General features: G+C 32.6%; 1 protein-coding gene across 1 annotated transcript in view; it reads left to right on the plus strand.

The window, feature by feature from the left end:
* LOC127554586 (sodium channel protein type 9 subunit alpha-like) overlaps positions 1-19476 on the plus strand; it is a 128962-nt gene that overhangs the window by 39014 nt on the left and 70472 nt on the right. Inside the window, exons 9-15 of the mRNA XM_051986231.1 lie at positions 625-831; positions 1986-2276; positions 6806-6935; positions 7828-8066; positions 12252-12425; positions 12823-13176; positions 15831-16295. Coding sequence (XP_051842191.1) covers positions 625-831; positions 1986-2276; positions 6806-6935; positions 7828-8066; positions 12252-12425; positions 12823-13176; positions 15831-16295 — 1860 coding nt within the window. The remainder of the gene's footprint in view (positions 1-624; positions 832-1985; positions 2277-6805; positions 6936-7827; positions 8067-12251; positions 12426-12822; positions 13177-15830; positions 16296-19476) is intronic.

The raw sequence follows: 19476 nt of genomic DNA on the forward strand, positions 1-19476 counted from the left end.
TCAATGTCTTTGTTTTATTGTCATTAATGTCCAGAAAAGGTCTCACAATCTTAATGTTCCTGCAATGCATAGAGACCTACTTTATTTCTTCAACCCAACTGAAGGTGTTCTTTACTTTCCTCCCTGACTACCTTTTCCTTTTCTCCTTTCCAATTTCAGAACCATAATCTCTAACTTCTCATATTAAATAATGCCTATATTTTGTTTAATAGTCTTTAGTTGAGATAATAGGAAGATAGATTTAGAACTGGAAAACAATTAGATATTAATCTAATTTAATACTTTTATTTTACAAATAGAGAAACCGAGGCCTGGAAAAGGTAACACAAATTACCCAAAATAACACAAATAATAAATAAGTGACAAGTCCAGGATCTGGTCTCAAAGACTATAACTTTAGACCTATGATCTCTCCATGTTTGTATTTTTATTTTTTAACATATGACCTTATTTATCAGTATGTACATTAGATGAAGTGATATAAAACCACCTGGGCTTTCCATTTAATGTCTATCCAGAAAAAGCAATAATTTAAAATAATAATAGTTTTAAAAATTCATTTTCTTATTGAAAAATTACAAATGAGGAAATAGAAATATAAACAATTTTCCTTTTTTTTTTTAGACCCTACGTGCTGCTGGGAAAACCTATATGATATTTTTTATTGTCATAATTGTATTCTGCTCCTTTTATCTAATGACTTTGGTCTTGGCTGTGGTCATCTTGGCTTATGAAAAACATAATCAAATAACTATCAAAGAAGCTAAGAAAAGAGATATAAAATACCAGGCACTGTTATATCGGCACAAAAGAGAAGGCAAAAAAGCTCAGGTATTATCATTGTGACTTTAAAATCTTGATATAAATATAGGAGTAAAACTGACTACCAGAAACTGTTATTTTATCACTTAGCTTCTAAATAGATGTTAACTCATTAGTTCATTCTTAAAATTAATTATGTCTATCATTCACCTTGAGGCATAGTTGAGTAATGGGTCAAGAATGACCCACCAGAGTCATTCATGACGATTTGTCTTTGTGCAGAGACTTTGGTTACAATGTGGAATTCTGTGGCAGTCTCACTATCTTGATGCTATAAACTAAGACTTTTTCCAAACTCCTATCTTCACCTTCTTGACTTCTAGCTGGTGACATTGATTTTAACTAATCACAAATAAGTAGTTTGCAATGGAGAGAAGAAAATAGAAATAGATAGATACATAGATACAAATAGATACATAGATAGGCATAGATACATAGATATGCATATATAGATATATATCTATATGAATGGATATGTTTATAAATATATAAATAGATATACATCAATAAAATAATCAAACTAAGAAGGCACCTATATTTTTTGTGTGTATACATACATACACATTTACACATGCAACTATTTACACATATATTCATATATTTTTTTTTCTATAATATACACAGATCCCTGAGTTGTGAGAGTGACACAGAACTACATATTGTAATAGAACATTTTGGTTGTCAGACAGAGTCTAGCATATAGTATAAATTTAGTTAATGAACCATTCTGATAATAGAGAACATTGTCAGCTTCATGTTTACATAGATATCACCTGAAATTTTATTTGCTTCTGTATTTTATATTAGCTAATATAAATGCTAATATGAAATCTAATTAATTTAAATTAAATGGGGAAAGTTTTTTTCATTCACTAAATGTAACTTAGGAAAGTCTTATTGATTCAATAATAAGAAAATTACTATGGGTCCCATAATCCTCAGGTACCCCAGAACAATATCAATATGAGAAAAAATGGGAATGCTTTTATGATTTAATTAAAAAAAATAAAATGCTGCACTTTTTTATATAAGGCTAGGATTTCAACCACCAATCAAACCCATAGTGCTGAATTAATGTACAATAGTGTTTTACTGATCTTTTTTATTTTTTGAGGAAATGTCTTGATGTTATTCCTGAATATATTTAACTTTTGGCCTGACAGACAATGGTAGCAGAAAGAATACCTGAAGATGAAATAATTGTTGAAGATCAAAATATAGGATTTTCAGAAAATTTTTCTGTAATATCCCAATATATCTCAAAAAATGATAATGGGAGAGTAGATGAAAGAAAGAAAAAGTATCAGGAGGACCAGCCTGATGGAGAAGAAAAAGAGATTGATCTAAAATTGCATCGATTTGAAACAGAAGACTACATCAGAAGAAAAATTTGTCATCATGCCATTAAAAAGCAGAAACTAACAAATAAAAGTAAATTATCTTCTCCCCAGAAGGTACTGTTTCTTACATAAACCTTATTCAGAAAAGCTCCCCTCTGAGAATCACTATTCACATTTTCTTTTCCCCTTAGAGGAAAAAAAAAGTTCTTTGCTTAAGTTTGTATTGGTATGCATATTTACCAAATGGTTCAACTGCCATTACTCAAAGGGGGAAATATAAGTATTTTTCTTTATGAGTTTACTAATTTTGCAATAAGCATAGGGTTTTAAGCAACACATAATCTCACTATTGAGCACATTCAAAATGGAAAAGTTTTCTAAGAGAAGTTTATTTTTGCTATGTATGTGGAAATGAAATTGTGAATATTGGAATTGTTTAAGGAAATATTTTTAAGGAACAAAAGTAAGTAGGACATATGAGAAATGAATACGGTAGAATATTCTATATGCTAAGGGTATAATTGTTGATTAAAAAGAAAATATTTCAGAGTTGTGTTAACTTGATGACGATATGAAGAGATGGATATAGCTCTCTGTTAAGGCAAAGTGAAAAACAAATATTAGGTGCTTCTAATATGTGAGGCACTGTACTAAGTATTGAGGGTCCAAATACAAGCAAAAAGAAAGTTCATGCTCTCAGAGTTTACAATCTAATGAGGAAGACACAAAAGGAAAGTAGAAGTAGAGGAAGGCTATGATTGTACCTGCATGGGGGCATCATGGTGAAATCTAGAAAATCAAAAGTAAGAAAGAAGGGGAATGAAGACTGGCTGTTCTTAGCCCTTTCTCAAAATGAAAATCAACAGGAACTCACCAAAGAAAGAAAGGAGGAAATAAAACAGAGGGGCATTCCATATGTACTGATGAATGTTGTAAGGAGATATTGCTGATAAGGCATGGTGTCTGAAGCCGGGGTGGTAATGTGCAAATAATGTTGATGTCAGAATTGGTCTCCCATTTTCTTGCACATTCAACTCTAATCCAGCCTTCATATAAATCCCAAAATAATTATCAGTCTGATTTAGTGAAAAAGAACATTGTATTTTGGTGTGTAAAGAGTCTAAATCTTGATTCTAAAAATTGGTAGCCAGCATGGCATTAAATGAGTAAATTTATTTTTATCTGTTTCCAAAAATTTAAAATGAATTAGATGACTTTAAGATAAATTTCAATTTGAAATAATTTATTATCCTAAAGTAGAGATTATTCTATTATTTTTCATCTGGTAAAGCATGTGATTATTTGACAGTCTCCCAGTGTAAATAGTTTTGCTTAGTGTATTTATTCCAGTTGCTTTATAAGGTCTAATTTCCTTAGGATGAGGTATCTTACCCAGGATAATTGTAAGGTGGTTTTGGCTAGAAAAGTTTCCTTGAAAGATATTCTTTTGCTGGTTGGCATAAAGAAAGATCTCTTAAACAAGAAAGATATAGGCAAATTTTTAAACGGTGTAATTCATTTGTCAGGTTACTTTTGGAAGGTAATCTAGTTAAGAAAAGACACCAACTGAATTTAAATGAGAAACAAAGAAATAAGGGTCCTTTTTGAAGCTTACTTAATAGGTATCAATTGTAACACATGCCAAAAAAGAAAATTTGGCTTATCCCTCCTCTAATTCTCTATACTCATACTGCTACTCCACCTTCTATTTTATTTTAGTCCTGTGATTTCATCAGCATATAAATTCTCTATGTGTATACTTTACTAAGGAAAATGTGAAATTTTTAATAGTTCATAATTTTACAGGATTGTCAGGAGAAGAAAGAGGCAGTCCCAAGGGAAGTAATGAGTTGTCCACAGTGAAGCAGCAAGTATGTGTCAGTAAAGACATGATTTTTGGCCTTTCTGACTCTTGGATTGGCCATCTGTTTAGGTCACATCTACATACTTTCATGCTATAGTTTAGCCAATGGTGTTCTATTTCCAGTAACAATCCTCCAAAAACTGACAGTAAAATGAAAATGTCTTCATAAGTAATCCTTCATTTTATGTATCTATGTGTCCACATGGAATATGTTATGTCTTTAAAAAACAATCAGCAAGAACAATCTGTTTATCAGTATACATTTGAAGTGATAGCACATTATTTCTTTCTTGTGGGTATTTTTCATTCCTACATAATATATTTAAATAATAACAAGATCTAAGATATAATTGAACATCTATGTACATATCTTTTAATGATATAGATTTAGCCACTTATATAAAAGTTGTCTCTATTGATTGAATATATTAAAATAAATAATTTACTTTATTTTGTATTTTTGATGCATGGCCCTCTCAATATTCCAGGCTACTTCCTCAAACAATAATTTGCACAATACTTGAATTGTTTGTGGAAGGGTTCATCCTCAGAGATTCCCTTTACCTATGAAATCATAGAATAAGTGATTCTACCCTTCCAAAATAAAGACAGAAAGATTGGAATAATCTGGAAAGGTACAATTATTCCTTTGGGGCTTGTTTAGTTGGCAGCTGGTGGTACATTGCATAAAGAACTAGGCTTAAAGTCAGGAAGACAAGTTCAAAGCTTTATACAGTCCTTAGTTATGTCAGGGCACTTTATCTCTGTGTCAGTTTCCTCAACTATAAAATGGGGATAATAACATCTACTTTGCCAGGCTGAAATTAGGATCAAATGAGATTTTTGTAAAAAGTGCTTAACACAGTATGTGACAGATAATAAGTCCTATATAAATGCTTACCATCTTTCCTCTTCCTTCTCCTGTTGTGTCATTTACAAAGTAGCATTAGGAACAAGTCACAGCAATATAACAATTTAGAATTTGCAAAGCACTTTGCTCATAATGATATAATGTAGATACTTTATTATTCCACTTAGGCTCAGAGAGCTTCTGAGATATGTTCATGGCTACTCAGCTACTAATTATCAGAGCTAGAATTTGAATTATTATTTTCTTCATAACTCTAAGCTCTGTTTACTACAACATGGTGCTTCTCATTGCTATTCAGAGACTGGGAAAATGATTTTTGGATGATTCATAAAACAGCCTAAGATTGTTTTCTTTATAAATATTTAACAGTTTTTTCTATAGACATATATGTCTTGCATATATGTGTTCCTTAGCTCTGCCTTTCAGAATCCCTATCTTCCTTCCAGACCCAGATCAAGAACCACTTGCCCACCACCTAGACCTATCCTCAACCCCTTCCCTCTGATATTACTTTGTTTTCACTTTGTATTGGCTTATTTGGGTACATGTTGTTGTCCTCTAATAGATTATGTATTCCTTCAGGACACAAAGGACTATTAATTCTTTGCTTGCTATTCCTAGTATTGAAGAGAATGCTTTGATTTTATTTTTAAATCAAACCCATTGTTTTATTGCTATAACAACATTTCCCCAATGATATCACCTCTATTTACTCTGCAGGTTATAGTTTTAGAGAGCTGCCTAGGGCAAAGCTTCTTAAACTGTGGGTTACAATCCCCTATGGGTTGTGTAACAATGTGGGAGTCATGAAATTATAACTTATTATCAGTAAATGTATGACTTGTATACCTATTTTATATACCCACATACCTAGTATTGCATAAAATTTTCTCAGAAAAAAAAGAGGTTACAAGTAGAAAAGGGCTTTTAATTTAATCTTTTTCTTCAACTTTGTTTGACTCTTGGATTCCTAAAATTATTGCTTATTTTCCCCATGCCACCCTTGACCTAGTTGATGAAAATCAGCCAAATAAAGTTCTATTTTTTTTCTGACACTTCTAGTTGGCCTTGCTAGCTCATATTAACAGTCATAACTTGGTGATAGCCTACAGATTCTATTCTTTGCTGAAAAACAGTTCCAGAAAATTAGTTGACTTCTAAGGCTCCTTGAAGCTGAAAAAAGAAATTTGAAATTTCTAGAATGTGAAGACAGTATTCATGTTTCTTTACCTTTTTGGTACAGGACCTCTTCATTAAGGACATTAAGGACTACAAAGAAATCTTTCTGTGGATTTCATATTGCAATGTTTTATATAGTATAAATAAAATAGATAGTTTTTTTTTAAGTATTGATTTATGAATTTGCTTAAAAATAGCAATAAATCCAATATGTGTAAACTTAAACTAGTGTTCTTTTAAAACTGTTTTCCAAAACAAAAACAATTTAGGGAGAAATGTAACACTATTTTACATGTCTTTACAAATCTCTATTGTCTGGCTTAATAAAATATTGCTAAATTCTTTTGTAGACTCAATCTGTTGTAAAGTGTTGTTTTTGTTGAAATTATGTGATGGAAATTTGGCTTTATGCAGAGAAATAGTTGGAAAAGGGAGTATTCTAATACATAAATAATGTTGTAATATTATTATTAAAACAATTCTGATCTCACAGACTTCCTGAAAGAGTGTTAGGTACCCCTGCAGAGCCTATAGACCACATTTTGAGAATCACTGATTTAGGTTAAATGAATATTTAGTGGAGACAGAGTTTGATGAAGCATTGCCTATTACTTCACAGAAATGTGGGAAATGTTTTCTGTGAAACTTAAATGGGAGTTATGGACTTCAATGGCTTCAGTCAGTGGGCAAATCCCAGCCTTAAGACTTTTTGTTCAAATCTTCTTATAGGGAATCACTGCAAGGACAGACCAGAAGGAAGGACACAAAAATTACTGCTACGAATCTATGAATATATTGGATGATCCAACTATCAGACAAAGAATAATAAGAAGAACCAATATGTTAAATGTGATAGAAAGTATGTTATGGCTTTTTTTTTCTGAATTTAAATGAATTGGGAACTAACTTTAGATCACATGTAAGGTTCTTCAGATGAATTTAATAAAAATAAATTTTAATGAAAACATGAGGAGGTTGTAGCATGTTTTTCAACTTTGGAATGTATTATCAAATTTGAACATCACATCATTTTCTCTGTATGTTCTAACTAATACACAATAATTTGGGCATGTTATTGTTCAGTCATGTCTGACTCTTTGTGGCTACATTTTGGGGTTTTCTTGGCAAAGGTAGAATGATTTGTCATTTTCTTCTCCAGCTCATTTTACAGATTAAAAAACTGAGGCAAACATGATTAAGAAATTGAGGGTCACTTAGTTAGTAAATGTCTGAGGTTTGCTAGCAAATTTGAATCCAGGTATTTCTGACTCCAGGCCTGAGGCTCTATCTACTATGCCCCCTTTTTCAACATTTCCTAAGGTAATTGTTGTACTAGGCAACATGTTCAAGTTTTTTTCTGTAATTTTAATATGAAATTAACGAGATTTTTTTTCTTGAGAATCAGAGCCCTCATCTCAGGAAATTAAAAACCTCTTTAAGAAGATTTCTTCTCTTAAGAAATCATTCACCACCACATTTCAAGTGTTTTTCTCTGAGATACATATGTATTCATTTTTAATCTTTGTCTTATTTATTCTTCTCTGTGCTTACTCTCTGTAGCATGAAAATCATATGAGACTTGAATAGAATATATTGTATTTTTATCTGAGACTATTATTTGGTTAGCAAATTCAGAATCATAAAACAGGCTTCAAATTTCTTTAGGAAAATTAAAATGTGAAAGTGTTACATTATCATTAGAAAGTACAAAAAATAGAACAATTGAATTTCTTCATTTTTTTTCCTCACAGGACTTCATGACTCCAGACCTACATGTACAAATTGGTGGCATAAATTTTGCAACACATATATGATCTGGAATTGCTCTCCACCTTGCTTAAAATTCAAAGAATGTGTCTATAACATTGTTATGGATCCATTTTTTGAATTGGCCATTGCAGTCTGTGTCATTATTAACATAATTTTTATGGCCATGGATCATTATCCAATGACTGAGAAATTCTACAATAAGCTCTCAGTGGGAAACCTGGTAAGTTTGTCATTTTATAGCTTGTGACTTGTCACTATAAGTTTTTTTTTTTCCCTCTACAGAATTATTTTATAATGTTTCTTATTTATCTTTGTTTCTCCTCTATTATCAATGATCATTCAGTTACAAAATATAATGGTCATTTTTTTTTCCATCTCATCCTTGGCTTTTCTACAACATTTTATATTATTGATCATCTTTTCCTTTTGCACATCTCTTTCTCTCTGGGATTTTATAATATTCCTTAATTGATTCTCCTACCTATCCAAACCATTTCCCTTCTTAAGTATTATTTACTGTCTCTTTTATCATTCCTTCTTTTCCTGTGTCATACAACCACTGGTCCACATTGTGACTTCAATCCCTTTTACCCCTTCCATTTCCCCACCAGGTCATTGCCCTACTCTGGATATATTTTTCTTTTCTCATTTTAAAATTTTAATTTATTAGTATGTTATTTTCCAATTACATGTAAAGATGGTTTTCATCATTCATTTTTGTAAGATTTTTCAGTTCCAAATTTTTTTCTCCCTCTCCTTTTATTTCCTTCCTCCCCATGCTAGCAAGCAAACTGGTTTAGATTATATGTTTAGATTCATTTTTAATATATTTCCATATGTGTCATGTTTGGAAAGAAAGATCGGAATCAAAAGGGACAAACTGTGAGAAAAAAAAAAAAAAGCAAAACATACCCCCAAAAGATGACAGTAGTATGCTTCAATTCGCTTTCAGTTTCCATAGCACTGTCTCTGGATGTGGATGGAATTTTCCATATAAATTATTTCCCACTTCTTAATGTCTTTTTCTTGATCAGTGACCATCCACAAGCACATCTTCAGTCCAATAATGCCCCCCTCTGTCTGCCCCAGTGATAGATACCATTCTCAAGAGTTACAGATACTGTTTTCCCATTTAGGGATATAAAGAGTTTAATATATATTTCACCTTGCTTAACTTTTTATGGTTCTCATGTGTCCTCTGTTTGTAAATTAAATTTTCTGTTTAGTTCTGTTTTTTCCAGTATAAATGATTGAAATTCTTTTACTTAATTGAAGCTCCATCTCCTCCCCTGAAAGATGATAGGGAATCTCTCAGTGTAGTTATTTTTTTTTATTGTACTCCAGGTCCTTTGCCTTCAAGAATATGGTATTCCAAGTCCTCTGATTTTTTATTGTAGAAGCTGCCAGATCCTGGGTTGCTCCCTGATATATGAATTCTTTTTGTTTGGCAGATTGAAGTATTTTTCCCTTGTGATTACAGTTTTGGAATTTTGTAACAATATTCTTTAAGCTTTTCCTTGTGGGATATCTTTCCAGAAGTGATCCATGTATTCTTTCAATAAATATTTTCTTCTCTCATTTTAAAATATTGGAGCAGTTTTCCTTAATGACCTCTTTTAAAATGCTATCCAGGATTTTTTTTTTTTTGTCATGGGTTTCAGGTACACCAATAATATTTAAATCATCTCTTCTGGATCTTTTTTCCAATTCCACTGTTTTTCCAAAGAAGTATTTAACATATTCTTCCACCTTTTTCATTCTTTCTTGTTTGTTTGACTAATTCTTATTATGTCTCAAAGTCATTAGCTTCATTTGTCCTGTTCTGCTTTTTAATGTGTGGTTTTCTTCAGTTATTTTTTATTATCTCTCGTTCCATTTGCTTTATTCTAATGTCTAAGGAGTTGTTTTCTTCAGACAATTTTTTCCTTCCTTTTCCAAACTGTTGACTCTCTCATGCATACCTCTCGTTTTTTTCTCATTTTTTCTTCTACCTCTCTTATTTGCCTTTTGAAATCCTTTATGAGTATTTTCAAGAAGTCTCTTTGGACCTGAGACCAATTTATCTCAATCTTTGAGATTTATTCTGTGGACATTCTGTCCTCCTCTGAGTTTGTGTTTTGGTCTGCCCTCTCATCATAAGGCAGGTTCTATGGTCAAGGTTCTTTTCTAAATTTTGCTCATTTTATTTCCTTTTCTTTTAATCTATCTTTTTTTTTTCTCTCTCTTTAAAGTGAAGTGGAACTTTGTTCCTGGGGTAAAGGTAGTAGTTCCAAGATTCCTGTACAGAATCTTGGCTTTGAGCCCAGGGTCCCCTTGTATTTGAAGGGGATAGCTTTGCCTACTCTCTTCAGGAAACAGCCTATTTTCCAAGTTTGCCTTCTGATCCAGGACTGGAAACTGTTCCACTGATGTATTTCTCTATTTAACCAGGACTGAGGGTCTTAGTTGCTGATTTGTTGTGATTAAGACTCTATCATTGATTTTCCCAACGTCTATCTGACTTGGGTTAAACACTCCTTTTGCCCACAGTGAGACTGACCTTTCTTGAAGTTTTTGCAATCTATCTTGAGCTGGATGTTGGCTTCATTCCATTGTATTCTGTCCAAAGGCTTGGTTTCATGTGGTTTTTATTCTCTCGTCTGGGCTCAGACTGGATCCTGTTTACTTGTTTTTCAGGGAGTTTTGTGTCATTATTTCTCTTCCCAATTTTTCCTCTATGTACCTTACTTGATTTTCAAAATCCTTTTTGAGTTTTCCCATAACTTGAGATCAATTCATATTTTTCTTGGATTTAGGAAGTTTGACTTTGTTATTTTCGGATTGTATGTTTTGATATTCCATATCTCCATAGTAGTTTTCTGTGATCAGAATTTTTTTCTGTTGTTTGCTCATTTTCTCAATCTATTACTTGGCTTTTAATTCTTTATTAAAATAAGGCTCTGCTTGACAAGTAAAAAGTGCATTATCCCAAACTTGAGAGGTTTTATGCAGCTGTTTTCAGAAATAATACTAGGGATCTATAAGTTTCTGTTTCTTCCAAGGTTGTATGATCTAAGGATAGGTGTATTTGCTACTCTCTTGGCCTATCTTTTGGTCTGTAAGTAATCACAAGCACTCTTTTCTTCCCTAGAACTTTGAGTCTAACTTCACTATGGTTGCAAGCTCTGAGTTTCAAATTCTCACTTGAGATTGACACCCAATATTGTAATCCAGATTCAGATATGGCCAAAGCAACATAGTCCTGCCATAGTTCTATCAAAGAAAACCATGGAATGTCTTTCTGATTAGTTGTTCAAACCTGTGTTACAGTTTGTGAGCTGAGAGTTCTGGAAGCAGCCACTATTACTGCTGCTGCTTCAGTGGCTTCCAAAACCTTCCTTTTTTGGGTGGACCAAGACTATATTGATGTCTTCTCCACTGTCACTTCAGTGCAACAGACCTTCCCTGCCCACCTTCTAGATTGTCTTTGGCTTCTGTGAGCTGAGAGGTCTAGAAACTGCCACTGCTGTCACTGAGTTGCCCTCAAACCCCTTCCTGGTTTGCTGGGGCTTGGTTTGCAAAGGACCAGTCTGTGCTGAACTGTATTCCCTCTCCCTCTGGTGTAACAGACCTTTCCTGCCAACCATGTAAGTAATCTTGGGCTGGAAAATTGTTTTCCTTTGTCTTTTTTGGTTTCTGCTGCTCTAGAATTTTTAGTCATTATTTAAAGGTGTTTGGAGGGATTTGGAGGAAAGTATAAATGATTTCTTGCCTTTACTCTGCCATATTGACTCCATCTTAAGAATTGGGACTTTTGACTCTGTCTTACTTCAAGTTTTTGAAGTAAGAACTTGTTGTTTAAGTTCTTAAACAACTTAAGGAGCTGTTAAAAAAAAAAACTCCTTAGACATTAGAACAAAGCAACTGGAACAAGAGATAACAAAAGTTAATTGAAGAAAATCACACATTAAAAAGTAGAACAGGGCAAATGGAATCTAATGACTCTGAGAGATAATAAGAATCAATCAAACAAATGAGAAAGAATGAAAAAAGTGGAAGAAAATGTTAAAAGAGGATTGACAATCCTCTTAAATCCTCTGTGTATATACACATACCCACACACATCATGGGTGTTACAAATGTGGATGATGAAATCCACAAATTTCAACAAATATTGTTATAATAGGAGGAAATATAATTAATGTGATGCAACATAGGATTAGGTTTTAGACCTGTCATTTTGTGAGTATAAGGAACTCCTGAAGAAGGTCATGTCTTCTGACAATGCCAATTGGCACCTTTTCTGCATCTAATACTCTTAAATACTAGCTTTGATTTCTGAAAAATAAGATGACAGCATTATTCAGAGGCAGAAAAGAATAAATTTCAGTTCTTTGCTTCTAAAATAAGTTTTATTTTTGTTTAGGTCTTTACTGTGATCTACACAGTTGAAATGTTTTTGAAGATAATTGCTCTACATCCATATAATTATTTTAAAACAGACTGGAACATATTGGATAGTTTTATTGTTTTACTTGCTTTGGCAGAGTTGTATATAACAAAGATTCATGGTTTATCATTTCTCAGATCATTCAGACTGGTAAGTACAAACTAAACCAATTTTAAATTTTATATGTGTTAGTCATTATGAAATTGATTGTTACTAATAGACCTCATGGCATCTCTGAATTATGAACACAAATCAAGAAATTAGAATCTAGTGTACTAATTTAAGGCTCAGGAGGTCAAGACTGGAGGCAGGAAAGAAAGTACCAAATAGGTGCAGAAACTCAAGTTCCAAAAAACCAAAGGTCTAGAACTCACTAATCAATCTGGAGATGATCAAAAAAAAAGTTGGTTTCAGTGGGTTTTATTAAAAATGATAGAATCTTGGATTTACCTATGTTTTAATACTGGAGAAGTTTAATTTTGAGGAATTAAAAGAATGACAATTATCTATAATGATAAAATTATATTTCTTCTGCTTCCTTTTTTAGCTCCGTGTTTTCAAAGTGGCAAAATATTGGTCAACATGTGAAAGGATGTTAAAGATGATTGTTTATTCTGTGGAGGTCTTTATAGGCTTGTTTTTCGTGGTGTTCATTTTCTTATTCATTTTTGCGGTGGTTGGTATGCAGCAATTTGGTGAAAGCTATGAACAACATTTCTTCAAAAGTGTTGACCATCCACTTTTACGTTGGCACATGCATGACTTCCTCCATGCCTTCTTGATGATGTTCCGAGTACTTTGTGGTGAATGGATAGAGCCTATGTGGGACTGTATGGCTATAGCAAGTGAAAATAAATGCCTTGTCTTTTTTGTGATGATTGTTATTATTGGAAAAATTCTGGTATGTATTCAAAAGTGTTCAAATACTCAACAAAAAAAGTTAAACTTTAATAAATGTTTTTATGATTTTGAGCTAAAGGCATTTACATTATTTTAATCCTAGGTAAACTTATAGCTGCCATTATATAATTTTGAAGCAAAACTATTAATTTTTCTAGTCATTATGTTGTAGGATTTTCAATTTAGCAAACATTTATTAATCATTGTGTGCTAGATACTGGGAATAAAGACTCGAAGTTATACATAGTTTAGCTTTAAAATGGTTTAAATCCTACTGAGAAGGATAAAACATACACAAAGAGAAGAAAATCAAAGATAATTATGAATGAGAGGTAACAATACCTGGGGAGCTTTAGGAGAATTTTCCTATAGGAGGTGAGCTTGAGATGAACCTTGATTCAGGAAGCCAGTGATTTTAAGAGATAAGCGTAAGGAGAGAGTAATTTGTAATGTTATTTAAGGGCCTAGAGAGGGGAGATGTAATGTCAAGTTTGGAAAACAATCATTTTCTTGGAGAAGAGAGATACTATAAAAAATATGAAAGCAAAGGTGAGAATCATAGTATGAAAAATTTAAATACCGCATCTAAGGAATTATATTTTATTGTACAGTCAAGAGAGAACCAGTGAAGATTTTTGAATATGTGAGTGACATGGACAGACCCAAGTGTCATGAGTATTATTTGTACATTTCTGTGGAGAATCAATTAAAAAGCTGAAAGCAGAAAAAAAAATAGGAGACTGTTGTATAAGTGAGGCAATGAGAACCAAATGAGGAATTGTAGTCATTTGAGAAGAGAGATGATGTGAAAATCTTAGAGACATTATAGAGGTAGAATCTACAACATTTTTAAAATAATAAATGAAAAGTTACACAAGGTTGTACTGGCAATTACAAGATATGGCAAATGAAGGAAAAGAAAAGAGATTAATTAAAAGGCTACTGAAGTAATAAATTTTTGAGCTGATGAGGGAGTTAACTAGGGTGGAGACCATGTGATAATATATCTCCATTGTTAAGGAGGTAGGATGGACAAGAAATGACAAGAGATTGTATATGTGACATGACTATTGACCACTTTCACCTCCTGTGTAGCCTCTCTTCTCTGGATTTTTGTAACACTATTCTCTCATGGTTCTTCTTTCTTTTTGACTATATCTTCTCTTTTTACTTTAAAAAAATATTTTTTTCCAGATACAAGAAAAAAAATTAGTTTTCAACATCCACATTTGTAAAATCTTGGGTTCTAAATTTTTCTCCCTTTTTCCCTCTCACCCCCTCCCATAGAGTGCAAGTAATCTAGGACAGGTTTAAACATGTGCAGTTCTTCAAAACATATTTCCATATGCTGCATAAGAAACATCAAAACAAAAGGAGAGGAACCTGAGAAAGAAAAAAACAAACAAATAACAATAACAAAAAAGTGAAAATACTATACTTTGATACACATTCAGTCTCCGTAGTTCTCTCTCTGTATGTGGATGGTTTTTTCATCACAAATCTATTGGAATTGCTTTGAATCATTTCATTGTTGAAAAGTCCATTGTAGTTGATCATCACACAATCTTGTTGTTGCTTTGTATAAGGGAAATAAAATTATTTCACATGATGAAACACAAAAGTTCTGTTATAGTTGAGGGAAAGAAGGAAGAGGGATGAGTATTATTTGAACCTTAATCTCATTGGATTTGTCTTAAACAGAAAACAAAATACATATTTATTTTTGCATAGAAATTTACCTCATCCTATAAGGTAGTAGATGGGAAAGGGGAAAGGAGAGAAGGAGAGTAATAGAAGAGAAGACAGAAGTAGAAGGGGAAGGGGATAAGAAAAGAGGAGCTGAAAAAAAAAAGGGAAAAGCAGACTGAGAGAGGAAGTGATTAGGAGAAAGAAAAGAAATAACTCATACAAGTAGATTCTATTTTCTCAGTTAAATGTGAAGTGTGAAGAAAGTATTGAGCTAGAAAGAATATGTTGTTGAATATGTGGATCAATAAATTCCTGGTGATTATGTATTCAAGTATTCGACTAAACTCTGAATCAATTCCTTTGTCCCATTAAAGGAAGCAGGATGGCCTAAGAAAAGATGTAGCTGGGGTTTCACTTGGATTGGTTTAGGAAATTAAAATTATACATTATAATTGGAAAGTACCTTAGAGGCCAAACCCAATATTCTTACTCAAAGATGTTGAACCTGAGTCCTAGAGAGGATAAGTTTTGTTGTTGTTGTTGTTGTTGTTGTTGTTATTGTTGTTTTGTTTTGTTTTGTTTGTTTTTCTGTAGATTCACACAGCTAGTAATTATCTGAAGTGGTATTTGACCCTTAGTCTTCTTGATTCCAAACTCAACCTCTTATTACTACACCTGATCTAGTACCTGAGCCACTGGTTCTGAGCAAGATTATTATTGCTTATGACTTTGCATCTATGAATTTGTTTCTTGAGTGTTCTAAACACATATATAGTATGTTTAATGTGTGTGTTCGTGTGTGTGTTGCCCTGAAGAGAAAAAGCAGATTTGCCTTTACTGAATTTACTTCATCTGTATATTGACCTGAAATGCACATTTAAAAGAGCTTATTACTAAGGCTTTTTTTTTCAGAATACAAGAGATGCATTTCTAATACAAGCTCCTTTTTTTTAATTCCTCATTTAGTTACTTATCCTGTTTGTGGCTTTGTTGAGCTCATTTAGTTCAGAGAACTTTGCAGCAATTCAAGTGAGCTCTGAATCCAATAATCTGAAACTTGCAATGGCAAAGATTCAAAAAGGCTTACATTATGTAAAACGAACTTTACTTGACCTCATTGCAAAAGGGTTTTCTGAGAAGACGATATCAAATTATATCAAAGGAAAGGAAAATTTATATATGAAGAAGAATGTCACATCCAACCAAACAGTTAATGACATGAACAAAAATTTCCAGAATTATGAAAATAGAATTGATAGTATTGGAATCAGCTTGGAGAAATATGCCAAAAACAAAAGTGGTTCTTCTTCACTTATTCCTAATCCTAGTTTCTCAGGACCAGCACCAATTGCTTTTACAGAATCTGTTCTTGAAAATGCCTATTCCACCAAAGAATTTAAGAATGAATTGGACACTGAAAGTAGCAAAGAGGTAAGAAATATTACACGAAATGTTTTTATATTATATTGTTTGATATAGAGGCAATTGTGGTTTAGGTCTTTAAGAACAAAAACACTTTTTATTAGCAGAAAATTACATGGACTATAGCCTATGTGATAATAAATATTTACATTATTAATATTCATCAAAAGAAAAACTAATGGCCCACAACTCTGATTTCTTCAATTTAGTAATCTTCCAGGGAAGGAACTCCTTCAAGAAGTACAGATTGGCAACAGTTTAGCAGCTAATAACTTAAGAGAGATATCCTTAGAGATTGTTGAATGGTATGCCCTGGGTCATATAACTAGTCTGTATAAGGATAGAATTTGAACATGTTAAAGGTTGCCTTTCTCTCCTTTATTTCTTTTAATGGAACTCTGACAAGATAATGATGAATGTTGGAGGGGATGTGGGAAAACAGGGACACTGATACATTGTTGGTGGAATTGTGAACACATCCAGCCATTCTGGAGAGCAATTTGGAACCATGCTCAAAAAGTGATCAAACTATGCATACCCTTCGAACCAGCAGTGTTACTACTGGGCTTATACCCCAAAGAGATACTAAAGAAGGGAAAGGGACCTGTATATGCCAAAATGTTTGTGGCAGCCCTGTTTGTAGTGTCTAGAAACTGGAAATTGAATGGATGCCCATTGACTGGAGAATGGTTGAGTAAATTGTGGTATATGAACATTATGGAATATTATTATTCTGTAAGGAATGACCAGCAGGATGAATACAGAGAGGACTGGCGAGACTTATATGGCAATCCTTCCCACTTTCATGTCATCTCTTACTTCGATGCCATTAAATGCTTTTATCTAATTTACTAAAAAAAAAAAAAAATGAAAACAAGACTAAGAACAAATACTAAGATACCCTGGCTAGAAACTTCCTTCCCAATTCAGTCCAATGATTAATGCCTATTATCCAAATATGGTTATTCAAAGACTTCTAAATCCAACTACCTATTGGATGATCTAACCCCAAACATGTGTCTTGCACCAAGGGAGAAATCTAGTTAACCTGAATCTAAGAAATTCCCCCATTATCTCTAATGGAAAATTATGTCTTCTTGTTATTCTATTTTCATTGATTTAGTTAATAGAAGAGTTTTTTTTTCAACATTGTGTGACTAAGTTATCTGTTTTTTATCTTTTGTCATCATCTGTTGCTAGTTTGATTAAGCATTCTTTCTTTATGGTTGCAAGAGGGATAAACCCACTTTTTTAAAAAAGCTTTTTATTTTTAAAATATGTCCATGGATAATTTTCAACATTCATTTTTATAAAACCTTGTGTTCTAATTTTTTCCCTTCCTTCCCTTTACTCCCTCCTCCAGACAGCAAGCAATCCCATATAGTCAAACATATATAATACTTCTACTCATATTTCCACAAATATCATGATGCACAAGAAAAATCCCATCAAAAAGGGAAAAATGAAAAAGAAAAAATGCAAACAACAACAACAAAAAAGAATGAAAGTATTATTTTGTGGTCCATTATCTTCTCTTTGGGTGCAGATAGTTTTCTTCATCACATAACCATTGGAACTGCCCTGAATCTTCTAATTGTTGATGAGAGCAATGTCCATCAGAAGTAATCATCATATAGTTTTACTGTAGTTATGTATGATGATTTCCTGGTTCTGCTCATTTCACTTAGAATCAGTTCATATAAGTCTTTCCAGTCTTCTCTGAAATCCAACCTTATCATTTCTTATAGAACAATAATATCCCATAACATTCATATACCATAATTTATTCAGCCATTTTCCATCTGATTAGCATCCACTCAGTTTCTAGTTTCTTACCACTACAAAAAAGGATACAACAAATATTTTTGCACATGAATCCACTTTGTTTTGCTAGTATCAAATCATGTTACTTACCATGAAGAATACTTCTATTTACTTGTTCTTCAAATTCTGTTGACTCATTTTATCTGGAATTTACTTCTTATCTCTAACTCCTCAACTCTAAACAACTCTTATCTGTGTGACCAGTTTGACATTTCTTAACCCTTTTTTATTGGAAACTTTTTATCTCAGTTCAGAAAACTACATTATAGAAAATACTTAATCTGTGGCAAGACCTGTTACTTCCTGTGTCCCAAAAACAAATATAGAATGAACATAATACAGGATATTTTTTCTTCCTATTTTCTTTTTTGGGGGGATTTTTTCTTCCGACTATAGGATAAGAACTTCCCATCCTCTCTACTTATTCAAAATATAGCATGAACTACTTTAACACCTACAAAATAGGTACCATTTGCTTTAGAAATTAGAAATTCTAGGTGAATAAATGTTGACATGTTGGCAATCCTGAGTAGTAGAGGTCTTCAGAGAGACCTCAGAGTAGCTTCTAATCCTTCCTCTCAAATCATTCTTGAAATATCCTTCTAATTTCAACCAATATAGGCCATTTCTAGTTAATTCTAGCCTTAGATATTCTGTGTATATATTCTCTATTCAGATTCATTCCTGGCAAAACTACTTCTACTATGATTTTGTCCATTTCTAAATTGTATGATGGTTATTTAACTTCCCATCTCAAACCTCCTTAATGTATTATAAACTTCTCCAGAGCATATAGTCTTGTATCTTCTTTAACCCCTAAAAGAATAACTTGAACATAGTAAGTACTTAGTAAATTACATTTAATAGAATTGAATTAGCATCAAGATGATTCCTTTTTTCCCAATTGAAGCTCACGGTTCTATTATATGTGTGTCTTCCCACAAAGCCAAGTTGCAGTCATATTTCAAGAATCATAGCATGAATCTCCACTTATATTTCTTTCATCAAATGATACACCAGTTTAAAGGGAAAAAAAACTTAATTAAGCAATATAGCAAAACAAGCAACAACAAGAATCCCTCAATTTATCTGGATTTTCTCATCACTACAAGTGAATAGAAGCCTTCTCATTTAAATTAAATCTGTTTTTTGAATTTCTGTTATTCTCCCAAAGCTACAACTCCCTGGAGTCTTTCTACTATTATTTAATGCTTGAAATTTTCTTTGTTGTTGTTGTTGTTTTGATATTCTTATCGTACTTCATGGTCTATGTGAATCATGACCTTGGAGCAAGAAACTAAAAGGTGAAATTGGTGATGATTCAATTGTATTACCAAATCCAGTACACAGGTAAGGGGGGAAAGAA

This window comes from Antechinus flavipes, chromosome 3 (genome assembly GCF_016432865.1).
Source record: "Antechinus flavipes isolate AdamAnt ecotype Samford, QLD, Australia chromosome 3, AdamAnt_v2, whole genome shotgun sequence".
NCBI lineage: Eukaryota > Metazoa > Chordata > Mammalia > Dasyuromorphia > Dasyuridae > Antechinus > Antechinus flavipes.